The sequence below is a fragment of the Salvelinus sp. IW2-2015 genome, linkage group LG15, assembly GCF_002910315.2.
Source record: "Salvelinus sp. IW2-2015 linkage group LG15, ASM291031v2, whole genome shotgun sequence".
Lineage (NCBI taxonomy): Eukaryota > Metazoa > Chordata > Actinopteri > Salmoniformes > Salmonidae > Salvelinus > Salvelinus sp. IW2-2015.
The window spans coordinates 40,152,355-40,165,118 of NC_036855.1; the positions used below are offsets into that span (position 1 = coordinate 40,152,355).

The following is a 12,764-nucleotide window of genomic DNA, read 5'->3' on the forward strand; positions in this document are numbered from 1 at the left end:
CCAGATGTCCCTGGAAGGCATAAAATGATCATCAAGGACAACAACCACCCGAGCCACTGCCTGTTCACCTTGCTACCATCCAGAAGGCGAGGTCAGTACAGGTGCATCAAAGCTGGGACTGAGAGACTGAAAAACAGCTTCTATCTCAAGGCCATCAGACTGTTAAACAGCCATCACCAACACAGAGAGGCTGCTGCCTACATACAGACTCAAATCATTGGCCACTTTAATAAATGAATCACTAGTCACTTTAAATAATGCCACTTTAATAATGTTTACATATCTTACATTACTCATCTCATATGTAGATACTGTATCTTATACCATCTATTGCATCTTGCCTATGCCGCTCGGTCATCGCTCATCCATATATTTATATGTACATATTCTTATGCCATCCCTTTAGATTTGTGTGTATCAGGTAGTTGTTGTGGAATTGTTAGATTACTTGTTAGATATTACTGCACTGTCACACCTAGAAGCACAAGCATTTCACTACACTCGCATTAACATCTGCTAACCATGTGTATTTTACATAAAATTTGATTTAATTTGATAGCAGTGGGTATTATGTTTAGAGTTAGTGATCTAGCTAATAATGTGTTTTGAGTTTCCACTTACTCAGGTGGTGCATTAGCCCCAAATAAATTAGCCTATGATATTAGTTTACATGAAGATGCAGGAAAATTCATCTCTTTTCAACAAAAAATATATATTCTGGAGCCTTATTTTAACAGTAAAATATAACAGCCTAATTGTGTCTGGTTAGACTGTAAACTCTCCTTCCAGACTCACATTAAGCATCTCCAATCCAAAATTAAAACTAGAATCGGCTTCCTATTTCGCAACAAAGCCTCCTTCACTCATGCTGCCAAACATACCCTCGTAAACATCCCCATATTGTTATTTTTATTTATTTTTTGTTCTTTTGCACCCCAATATCTCTACTTGCACATCATCATCTGCACATCTATCACTCCAGTGTTCATGCTAAATTGTCATTATTTCGCCTCTATGGCCTATTTATTGCCTCACCTCCATAATCTTACTACATTTGCACACACTGTACATAGATTTTTCTATTGTGTTATTGACTGTACGTTTGTTTATCCCATGTGATACTCTGTGTTGCTGTTTTTAATCGCACTGCATTGCTTTATCTTGGCCAGGTCGCAGTTGTAAATGAGAACTTTTTTCTCATCTGGCCTACTTGGTTAAATTAAGATGAAATATATATATTTTTTAACTACAGTCCCTGGTTTGAATCCAGGCTGTATGACATCCGGTCCTTGATTGGGAGTCCCATAGGGCGTAGCACAATTGGCCCAGCGTCGTCCGGGTTTGGCCGGGGTAGGCCGTCATTGTAAATAAGAATTTGTTCTTAACTGACTTGCCTAGTTAAATAAAGGTTCAATAAAAATACAATAAAAAATTGTCCAATTCCCACAAGTGTAAAGGGTTAATAAAGCACTGTGAATGACGAGCCATTCTTTCTATTGCTTGACGCCACAAAAAGAAAATTGGTGAGACCAAATCATGGGCTGGTGCCACCAACTCAACAACGAAAATGTTAGTCTGGAGCCCTGCACATGCAAACACAAACACAGGCAGGCAGGCAGGCAAACACACACACACCAGGCATGCCCTGTATAAACTTTACAAAGAACAGAGTCAACTGTGTTCCACCTGTTGTGTACTTTAGGAACGCCCAGTGGATTAGCCTGTTGAATAAGATAAAAACGCTCATCCAAGATCATCAGTCCATCTCACCAGAGATTCTCCGGTCCACAGCCCAGCGAGCCAATGTTCTAAAACACTAACTCAACTTTACACATTTGAATCAAGTTCCTTACAGAGAACATCTAGGATTAAATCTACCACTCCCTCCTCCACCTACATAGTCTGTAACTATGTTGGGCCTCAAACGAAATCTCACTGCTCACCAAAAGTATTTTTCCTTCCACTCGAGCAGGCAGAGGGAACACCTCCACCTTTATTTGTAGGGGAGTGGAACAGAGCAAAGCGTAAGGATTTAGCCCCAGGGCTGACATTACATCATCGTGGGGTTTCTCAGCGGAGCGGTGTATCAGGGACCGGAATTATTCACTGAACCCTTTGAAGAACTCAGCCTGGCCCTGCCTCTCCCTCCCGCTCTCTTGCTCTATCACCATGTGTCTCTCTCTGCCCCTTTCTCTCTCTGTCGCTGTCCCTCTCTCTGCCTCTCTGTGTCGCTCTCTTTCCCTCCGCCTCTGCCTCAGAGCGGCAGGTCCTTTGATGCTAGTACTGTGAGCTGCGTTGCGTGAGCACGTTGCGGCCTCCCAGCCCTGCCCTCCCCTCACCGCCCGATACTATCTGCACAGACGGCACATTCATGTGGTTTATCTATGCAGCACAGTCAGACTGCAGTAGCCTTTCACCCTCCCATCCTTCCCTGCCTACCACAGGCCCTTCCCTGTTCAGGGTCCAAAACTGGAAAGGTAGGTAGCCAGGCAGGGCAGGGCAGAAAAGCAGGCATGCAGGCAGGGCAGGGCACGGAGGTAGGTCAGGCAGCAGCATGGCTTTGATATGGTGTAGTATAATCCTGTGTATTTGTGGGGGGGGAAGGGTAGGAATCACACACAAAATCAAGGGAGCTATTTTTCCAGATGAGTAGACCCATTTCTCACTCCCAAGATCTGGGACACGTCACTGACATGAGCTCTGGGAAGGGGAGGAAGGAGATGGGGGACCAGAGACGATACATCTTCCTCCTGTACTCAGGGGAGACGCCTGACTACGACGGCACTTCACCAGGGAAAACAAATGAAGCTCCCAGCCGACCCAGTCTGGTCCAACCAGCCAGTCCCAATTCATCATACCTCGGGCCCCATTGTCGAAGAGCCTCCTTGGTTGGCTGGGTCCTCCTCATTACTGGAACCGCCGCCACCACCAGCCCAGAAAATATCCTCCTGTCTGGGGGGCACCAAGAGGGGGATTGGGCTGGAGGGGGGGTGGCTGGTGGAGGCCGGGGCTTCCACCTCCACCAAATAATCCCAGCCAAGCTATTTGTCCCCATAGGGCAGCCTTATAAATGACCCTTATACCACAGTTGTGTAAGAGTCCAAAAGAGGAAACAATGGAGGAGAGAGAGAAATGGCCAGGCTGTGACAGAGGATGTGTCAGCTTTATGGTTTGTGCAGACCCTAATAACACTGATATGATACATTAGTCTCGGGACAGATGGAGGCACAAAACCAATAATGCCTTCCACTGAGTAATAACAATATAATGCTAATAAGCCTGGAACACAGAAATGGCATCAAGGGACTTCCATTAGCCAAACTGGTTTACTATAATAAACCGGTATGAAAGAGCAGGGAACAATAGATATGGGATTTGATGATTATGAAACTAATAATTAATTCTCCTTACAATGAAGCACAGTGAGTCGAGGTTTTTATAGATCAAAGGAAAGCAGTGGTAAAAACCTCTGAAAGACCTAAGAGGCTGATGTAATTTATGTAACGATGTACACAAAGAGAGACCTTTGAACACCGTGGGAGTGAGACAGATTTGTGATAAGGCTTCTCCTCTCATGACAGCGTGAGCAAACCAGGCTAACGGGCGCTAAGTGTGCGCGTGCATTTGACGTGCGAAAGTGTGTGTGTGTGTGTGCGCACAATCCGAGCCTGTACGTACAGTACGTGCTCGTGTGGAGCCAGCCAGACAGAGTGCAGAGGACTGAAAGGGACTCCAGGCCATGCAGCTAGCTAGCTACCCAACTACCTTCCCCAGTCAGTTCACAGTCCCAGAGTCTATCAGTCTATCTATCGGTGTATAGAAGCACAACAAAGGGGGGGGGGGGGGGGGCTGGACTGGTGTTATAGACCCCCCTCCAGTAGTCAGCACATTCCTGACCAACAACAAAGCCTACCTCTGCTCTGCCTGGACCCGCCATGGAGAGAGAGCATTGTCATCTCCCTCCTAACCCCAACTCTAGCCCCCTCGTAGCCCCACAGCCTTTGTTTTCCAGCTAGACCCTCTGTGTCAGGGGATAGAAATGTAGGCTGACTGAGGCCGGATGCAGCCAAGTGATGGCCCGGCCCTTTCAGCGCGACAGTCATCAAAGAGGGGAAGGATGACCATGATGGGGCTTTTCAGACGTTAATGCAACCCAGTCTCAGTCCCCTCACCGTGGTTCTGACTCAAAGACCGAGAGAGAGAGAGAAGCTGCCTGCTAATCTCTCAGAGAGGAGCATCAAAGCCTCTCTCCCGCTCTCCATCTCTCACTCAGCCCAGTGGAAAGTAACTTAGCTGTTGGGGCCACCAGAACTAACACGCACTTGATCCAGCTGGAGTGTGCACGAATACACACACAGAACGGGGGGGGAAGAGAGAAGCAAGAGGCAGAACAGGTCCGTGAAAACAGGAGACAGAAATGTCCCCCAGGTTGTTGGTTAGCGAGATAAAGTCAGTGTGTCGGGCAGGGGAAAGACAGGGGGAGAGGTATGAGGGGGTTAAGCTGTTGGTCTGATTTAGAATGTCATACAACACCTCCGACATCCATCACAAGCCCACGGTGCTTTGTGGCAGGCCGTGATGCAACAACGTACAGATTAGTGATAGGGGGTTGCGATCCGTGACATACCGGTACACGTTTGTTGTGAAGGGAAAAAGGCAAGCGTTAGGGCCTGGTTCCCCATCTGTGTGTCAAAGGAGGAGTAGACAGCAGGGGAAGAAGAAAGCAAAAGAGTGAGAGTGAGTGAGAGAGAGAGAGAAACTATTCTGTTCTGTTCCCGAAAAATACAAACGCAGCCTCAAATGACTTTGGCTGGGACTTAAAAGCGGAGCCGGGTGGCGGTTAAAGAGACGATAGCACTTAAAATACAGCTGCCACCGCGAAACCAATAAATGGAGAAAGTAGGCGAGCAGGGCACTTTTAACCTTTTAAACCCTATAGCTATATAGTGCTAGCTGCTTGTGTACTGCTTCTGTTGCTTGGCGGCAGGCGAGGCGGGCGGCGCTGGGAGGGGTCCTGTTCCGGGTACCTCCCGTCCTTTCTGGGCTTTGCCCATTATGGCCTCCTCTCTTGGGGTTTCCAGCCTGTGGTCGAGAGAGAGCGAGCGAGAGAAAGCAGCGCTGCCTGGATCCCTCAACCACACCAAGCTCTCATTATAGTCTACATGCGGCAGGACATAACTCCTGCCTGGCCCGCACACTTTCTCTGAGATGAGAGGAGGCATAGTATATGGGCTTGGGATCCTCGTTTTCTAACTTTGTTGGTATGTGCAATGCACAGGCTTTTATGAAAGTTACCAGTCAGATAAAGCTACTGTATAGGCTATCCACTTCCAAGGAAATGACTCAATGTCAAAATATCAACATTTGATGGAGGTTATGGGTGGACTTCAAAAAGGTGACAGGTTGAGACTGTGAGTGAGACAAAGAGCCTTAGAGTCTCTGCTGGCTTTCTTCTGTCACTTTATTTCACAGGAAGTTTGAGTCATTCATGGAAGTGGAAGATGGAAGTGAGACGAAAGCCACATTCTGGTTCTGGTTTGAGTTCCATCTGGGACTGACAGATGCTGCCACAACTCTGTCCCTGCCTTGGTCCCTGCCTGCTCCTCTGTCCCTGCCTGCTCCTCTGTCCCTGCCTGCTCCTCTAGCATGCTGTGGACAGCATAGCCCTGCTGCAGGGAAATCAGACGCAGATGTGTGCTCTGCTCTGCTCAGGCCATGAGATGAGATGCAGGCAGCTTCCTTTGCCGAGCTAAAGGAACAGACAGCTTGGCCCGGGGAGAGACAATGTGGAGACAATAGGAGATATGATGAACAGATGGGAAAACCAAAACCAATGGCAAAACACTGGTAACTGCAAGTATAATGCATTATGATGCAGTTATAATGCATTGTAAGATGTGTTATAAGCATATTTGAACAATTATAATACTTTATCATTTCATAATAAAAAAAGTGTCATGCCACTGCATTTACTGATTGATATACAACCGATGTAAAAAAGAGCAACATAAGCATTGCTATGGAGACTAATTGTCGTAACTCTATGTGCATCCCATAATAAATGTCATCCCAAACCAGGAAGTAGTATCAGTAGGTCCTACCCCCATGCAGATCCGGTTTAAGTCCCAAATGGCACCCTATTCCCTATATAGTGCACTACTTTTGACCAGAGCCCTATGGGCCCAGGTCCAAATTAGTGCAGTAAATGGGGATACCCTGATACTGATGGGGATACCCTCCAACTGTGTAAATATCGGTTGGCATCGTGATGGTGAATCTGAGCTCACTGTCGCCCGGATCGTCCACCTGAGTGAATCAGGCGGGGGTGGCGGTGTGGTCCCGCCATCACGGACCCGTGTCATGGTCTTTACCAATGTCAACACCACCGTGCTGTTGTGCCGATGAGATGTTCATGTTGTTTACAGCAAGGTTTGGAGTTAAACACCATCATATTCACATTCACACACTGCCTCCTGTAGTAGGGTTCAAAGTTAGTGGATTCCCGAAATGATTGACACCCTTGATACAGACGAGGAGAAATTACTATATAAAATAAATAATTCAAATACTGAGCTATATGTATATGTATAGCTATATGTATATTGTATGGTAAAATAACTCAGATAAGTGATCATACTTTATGTACAATTAAGAGAGGAATGTACTGATATGCACATGATAGCATATTTTATGGGCATTAATGACTATTTCTTGCCAATTGAAAATCTGGGTTTTTTCATGCTAGTCAAAGTCACACAGTAGCAACATAACTTGGTGAACCACAACATGACAATAGATTTCAGGCATTAACAGCTAACATTTTGAAATGCCTTTTGTCTTATTTTACTCTTAAATGAACCTTGCATTATTATACATAGATTACATTTTTGTAAATTTTACATTCCTCAGGTGGGCTTAAAGGGTACAACAGTAACACAAAAAGCACTCCCTCTATACAGAATGTAAACAGCAATAAAGAAATATTGTTCAATATGATCAATACTAAATTTGCATAATATTGTAGACCATAGTGTATATTTATACCCCAAACCATTGGTTTTCAAATATGTTATGAGTAAACGTTGCTATTCTGTCTTTTTAACAATACATCCCTGTTGTTCCAAAAGCCCAGTATGCTCCTATTAAGACGAGTTTGCAGTGACACACACGGGGATAGTGTGTTGATAGCCCTAATATCCAATGATCATGAGCATAATAGTTTTTTGTTCAGATTTAAGTTGATTAAAACACAAAAACTACAGTTAGGCATATTATGGATTTAGCCATGGTGTCAATTAGAATCCTCTGTACTGTCTCCAAGACGTTTGGAGTGGAGAGTTGGAAAATTACAACATAATGTAGCTCAGTACTGGTATTCGTTCTATACAGTCTTTTTTGTTCATCTTTATCAAGAGGGTCAATAATTTCACTGTAAATGGTGCCACACTCAAACCCACACAACGTATTCATTGACAATGAAGACAACCGTCACAAATTACTAAAAACTGCAAAGACAAAACATGAAGTGACAATAATGTATGCATGTTGTATTATATCTAAGGCTATGGCTACAGTAGACCCATTCTTTATTTTCTTCCACAACACATCACACCAGTTGAACTTGAGGCCGGTAATTTGTATTTATCAGTGGAGGCTGCTGCGGGGAGGACGGCTCATAATAAAGGCTGGAATGGTATGGTTTCCATGTGGTTGATACCATTCCATTGACTCCATTCCAGACATTACTATGAGCTGACCTCCCCGCAGCAGCATCCACTGGTATTATTATATTCAGTGTTCTAAAATCTACATGCTATGTTCTAATTCTACATTCCACATTCTAATGGCAGGTAGTCAGTCACAGGGTAGATGGGGAGGGGACCGCTCCACCTGCAGAGAGAATACCCCATATAGTTTCACTCCCTGACTGAGGGTGATTTAAAGAGACATTGATACCTCCCTATTATGTAGTCAAATTGTAGGCAATCAGGGACCTGGGAACTGGCCTGGCTGGCTGGGAGGGAGAAAGAGAGAGAGAGGGAGGGATAAGCTGATCGTTCTGGACTCTGGCGTCTCATCCACATCAAGTCATCTCACTTTCCCCGTAACGGCGCAGAGCAAGTAGAAAATTGACTTAATTTATTATTTTTGGCCCCGCCGGCACATGCCGGGGTTTTTTTGCACTCATGGGGCAGAGCTCAGGGGGTGTTCGCTTTGGGGAGCAGGAGAGTACGGGGGAGAGCGTAGTGGTTACTGAACCACTTTGCTCAGGAACCATGCCAAGCCCCCCCCAGTCCTTCTAACACCAACCACTACCTACTGAGGTCTGGAGACCACTGTACATACCCCCAGGGGCCAAACAGCTGGGACTGACTGAGGCCTGCCTTCCTAACCTGGCCGACTCGGCGCTGTAAACCACCTCTCAGACTCACACGGTGCCAAGTAAAGGCCTCCATTCACACTGACTGGGAGAATGCTGAAACAAAGACAGCCAACAGCGGCGAAGTGGAGTGGCTAAAGAGAGAGGGCAGTGTGGGAAATACATGGAGGGGACTAGTAATCTGGGGGTGAAAGCTAAGATCCCTTATTGATGCCACTTGTTAAATCCACAAACAAATCAGTGTAGATGAAGGGGAGGAGAAAGGTTAAAGAAGGATTTTTAAATTGAGACATGAATTGTGTATGTGTGACATTCATTCGGGGTATGGTAGTAGGTGCCAGGCGCACCGGTTTGTGTCAAGTACTGCAACGCTGCTGGGTTTTTCATGCTCAACAGTTTCCCGTGTGTATAAAGAATGGTCCATCCCCCCCAAAGAACATCCAGCCAATGTGACACAACTGTGGGAAGCATTGGAGTCAACATGGGCCAGCATCCCTGTGGAACGCTTTCTATACATTGTAGAGCCCATGCCAAGGAATTGAGGCTGTTCTGAGGGCAAAAAAAGTGTGTGGGGGGGGGTGCGCAACTCAATATTAGGAAGGTATTCCTAATGTTTGGTTTACTCAGTGTATTGAATCATGAGAATTACAATACACATCGTATCGGCACCTAAGAGTCATGATAATATTGTATCGTGAGGTCCATGGCTATTCCCAGCCTAGAGGGGACAATAGTGAACGTATTTTGGTATGGTTATAACAAGTCTTACAATTCATTATAACTAGGGCCGGGATGAAAGTATCGTGATACTCATTAGTATCAAGGAAACAGAACACAGAGTGGGTTTAACTTCAATAGGAAAACAACCCTAATGTTGGAAACAAACATCATTGTGTTGCCCTTCAAAGTCACATTTGATCGATTTTACAAGCTGTAGCAAACAATATTTTACATACAGCGGGTTTTTAAAAGACCAACACTGGTATCTTCACAGCCCTAATTATAATTGCATCATAATGCATTATACCTGTGGGTACAAAGTAATCATTACAGAAACATAATACGGTCTGGTGCATACACAAGGTAGCATGCATGAGGACCTACCCAGTTTCATTACACAAGGCTTACTATAACGCATAATAGCAAGGCCTCTACGGGTTTGAAATGCCATTACTTTAACAATTCAAAAATACAGTCTTAAGGTTGCCATCTCTCTAAGTCAATCATTCACAAAACACATAAACAACCAACAGCAACTACTGAAACAGAACCAGTTTGGACATGGTGATTCTGTCCTTCTGTACTGGACAAAATGTCCCTCCTCTTTACAAAGAAGGACAAAGAATACAAGCTGCCACACAGTGGTCACTATGTTAGCAAAGAAATTAAAACCTAAATAGATGTTTTCAATGTAAAGTTGAGGGCCCACATTTCTGTGTGGATAGCAAGCCAAGCCAAAATGGCCAACAAATGCTACATGTGTAGAAGCAGGATCCATTTCAGTGATAAATATTCTCTCTCCTTTGATCCTGATGGTCTTCCCGCAATGTGCTACTTTCATTGCAAAATATGACAAACGGTTGATATTTTTATGAAAACACACTTGTGAGTACACACACACACAATTCATTCAAGTTCTCTTCGGGAAAGTGTATTCTTTGTGGCTCTGTAATGTCATTTCACTGTACGAGTTAGAAAGCAGTAATAAATGAGTTACAGACATCGCTATAGATTCCTGCAACAATCCTAACCAGACCCAGATAAGGTATGTCATATATGAAGAGTAATGTGCAAACAACTCACACTGCTACTTCATTAAACATGTAGGTTAGCACACTCATAGTCGTAATTGGAGGTCATCTTTGAAATTAGACCATTTCTAGCAAATCATGGTCATGTGTAGGCTACTGTAGCAGTGCAAACCACCACTAGGCTGAGATAGTTCTCAAAATCATGACTGATCGTAATAGAGCACATCGTCCCGGTTTCATGTAGGGTAGGGTAGGGTAGGCTACAGCGGGGTTGGAGGGGTCGGTGGCGTGGTCCAACATCCACAAGGCTGCATGCTTGGTGGGCCATCAAAGGATTTAGTTGACTGCTCTCGCGGGTGGTGCTTACGGAAATGATTACGAACATTACATGGTTGGTGAAGTAGTTATGTAGAAAGGCCATCGCAAAACTAAGTTACAAGCTGGTACAATAAAATCTATGGGTTAGTTTGTTCAATTTGTATGTTGTTACAAAATAACCACACACAATAACTTAGCCTAGGCCAACTTCAAAGAAATTGTCTGTGTGATAATTGATCATGTATCTTCGCAGCGAGGCGGTACAGTCGGTAGGAGGTTTAGTTATATTGGTTGAACTAAGAATTAAAAAATAAGTCAATAATGAAACCAAACAAACAACCATCCACCAATTAATTGGGAACGAAATGACCTATAGGCGTACTGCTGAATCAAATCATTAGACGTTATTTGACTTAACGTTTCTTGATTACGTCCAGACAATATCCTATTTGATGGAACTGCGACCAACCATCTATCAGTTGTAACTCTGATCAAGTTATGATGAACAACTTCTATGATTTTCCTGGGAACGTTTACAAGTGTAATAACCATGTTAATCCGTGAAAAAGGGTTATTGAATGTATATGCCATGGCAGATTCTGAGCTTTTATCCCGAAAAGAACCTGCAATGTACATGTGAATGAGTTCCAAAAGATAGAAGCCATCTTGTAATCACATTTGGTAGCAATAGGAGGCTAGTACCATCCTCACACATACAACACACACAGTGCAACTCAACCCCCCCCCCCCCCCATAAAGTTTTAGAGTAGAGTAGCGAAGTAGAATGAACGCCCAGGCTCTACTGATAAGCAAACAGAGCCGTAGCAACATATTGTATATGTCCTTCCCACAACTTAACAGAGTTTTACATACTTGCACGATCTCGCCCTCCGCGCTGATAGTGGCTCCTGCCTTTGAGAATCGTCCTTGCAACCCCGTCGTGTATGTAGTATAATCTCCATTTGGACTGGACTCAAACAGCACTACTTCCACAAAAGCCGTATCCTTGGCGAAAACCGTTCCAAGAGAAGTGGTGACCACGAAGATCACCAAGACCACCGAATCGGCTACACACTCTAACCTTCTCCTTGGTAAAATCATCATCTTGCCGGTTGGATATGCGCCGATCGGAACATAATTTCCAAGCGTGATTAGGTGATGGTGCTGAAATTCTGGAAATCGAATCTGAAGCGAGATCGATGCGTCAAAAGAGCGCCGTGTTTTCGCAATTGTGCAACGAAAGCTGTGCGTTGGCCGAGAGTGTTTATTTCACCATTGCAGCCTTGTCAATTACGTTGCTTGCTCGCTCGCTCGCTCTCTCTCTCTCTCTCTTTCTCTCTCTCTTTCTCACTCCCTCTCTCTCCAGCTCTACAAAGCGGACCTCCTTTGATCTCCAAACACGTGATTGTTTTAGTTTTTTTTCCTTCGAAAAGGGTTATCCCCACCCACCAATTTTCCTGACCCTCTACTTTCCACTCCCCGCTTTCGAGTGCCAGCATTCTGTTAAGGACGCACGGCGCATTCATCGTTAACACTTCATATTTAGGAGCCTATAGGTCGACAAGTATACCTCGAATTGAAGCCAGACATTTTATCAAACGTGATACATTTGAGCTGACATAGCCTAATCGAGGTTTAGTTTAGCTATGGACAAGAGATTTAACAGCCAACATGATTCAAATATTCATAAACACTGTCTTTTAGAAGGGGTCATTCGCTCAGGTTTGAAGCCCTTGAAGATAGGAACGACCTTAAAATAATCATTACCCTCTTCAAAACACTTCATTATTTAACCCGGCTAATTTTTCAATCTCATTTCTGATATATCTGTGTCACTAGGCATTAATGGTAACTTGTTACATTAATGATACATCTGCTTCTATTGTGAGATTAAAAAGTTACTAGTAGTTACTACTAGCCTGTAGTTCCCGGTAGTTTTTGAGGAATAGATCACGAAGCATGCCGCGTGTTCGTGTTTAAAAAATAAAAGGGACAATTGAACCAACACTTTATACATATCATGAATAAGGGCCATTATAAATGGTTCATTAACGCTTATTTATGAAAAGTATTATAAAGTGTTGGCAAAATAATTAAGTTATTTTGGCATTATTAACATAATATGCATTGCAAGTTGTCAAATACCCATGTCAGTGTTTTGTCTAGCTGCATTCCTCTCATCTTCCAAGGTTTCTTACCCTAATTGTTATTACGACTGAGGCATGACAGGCTAATTACACGTACTTTCAGTAATTGAGAGAAACGGTTGTCACAGGTGTTTAAAGCATATCAAGGGTTATTTGTAACAGAAATAC

General features: G+C 44.1%; 1 protein-coding gene across 2 annotated transcripts in view; it reads right to left on the bottom strand.

Annotated features, from left to right (window-relative positions):
• The window catches only part of znrf3 (zinc and ring finger 3), a 105,551-nt gene extending 93,721 nt beyond the window's left edge, over positions 1-11,830 (bottom strand). For both annotated transcript variants that reach the window (XM_024001924.2, XM_024001923.3), the window contains exon 1: positions 11,323-11,830. In XM_024001924.2, the coding sequence (XP_023857692.1) occupies positions 11,323-11,553 (231 nt within the window). In that variant the 5' untranslated portion in view covers positions 11,554-11,830. The remainder of the gene's footprint in view (positions 1-11,322) is intronic.
• Between the last annotated feature and the right edge of the window lie 934 nt (positions 11,831-12,764).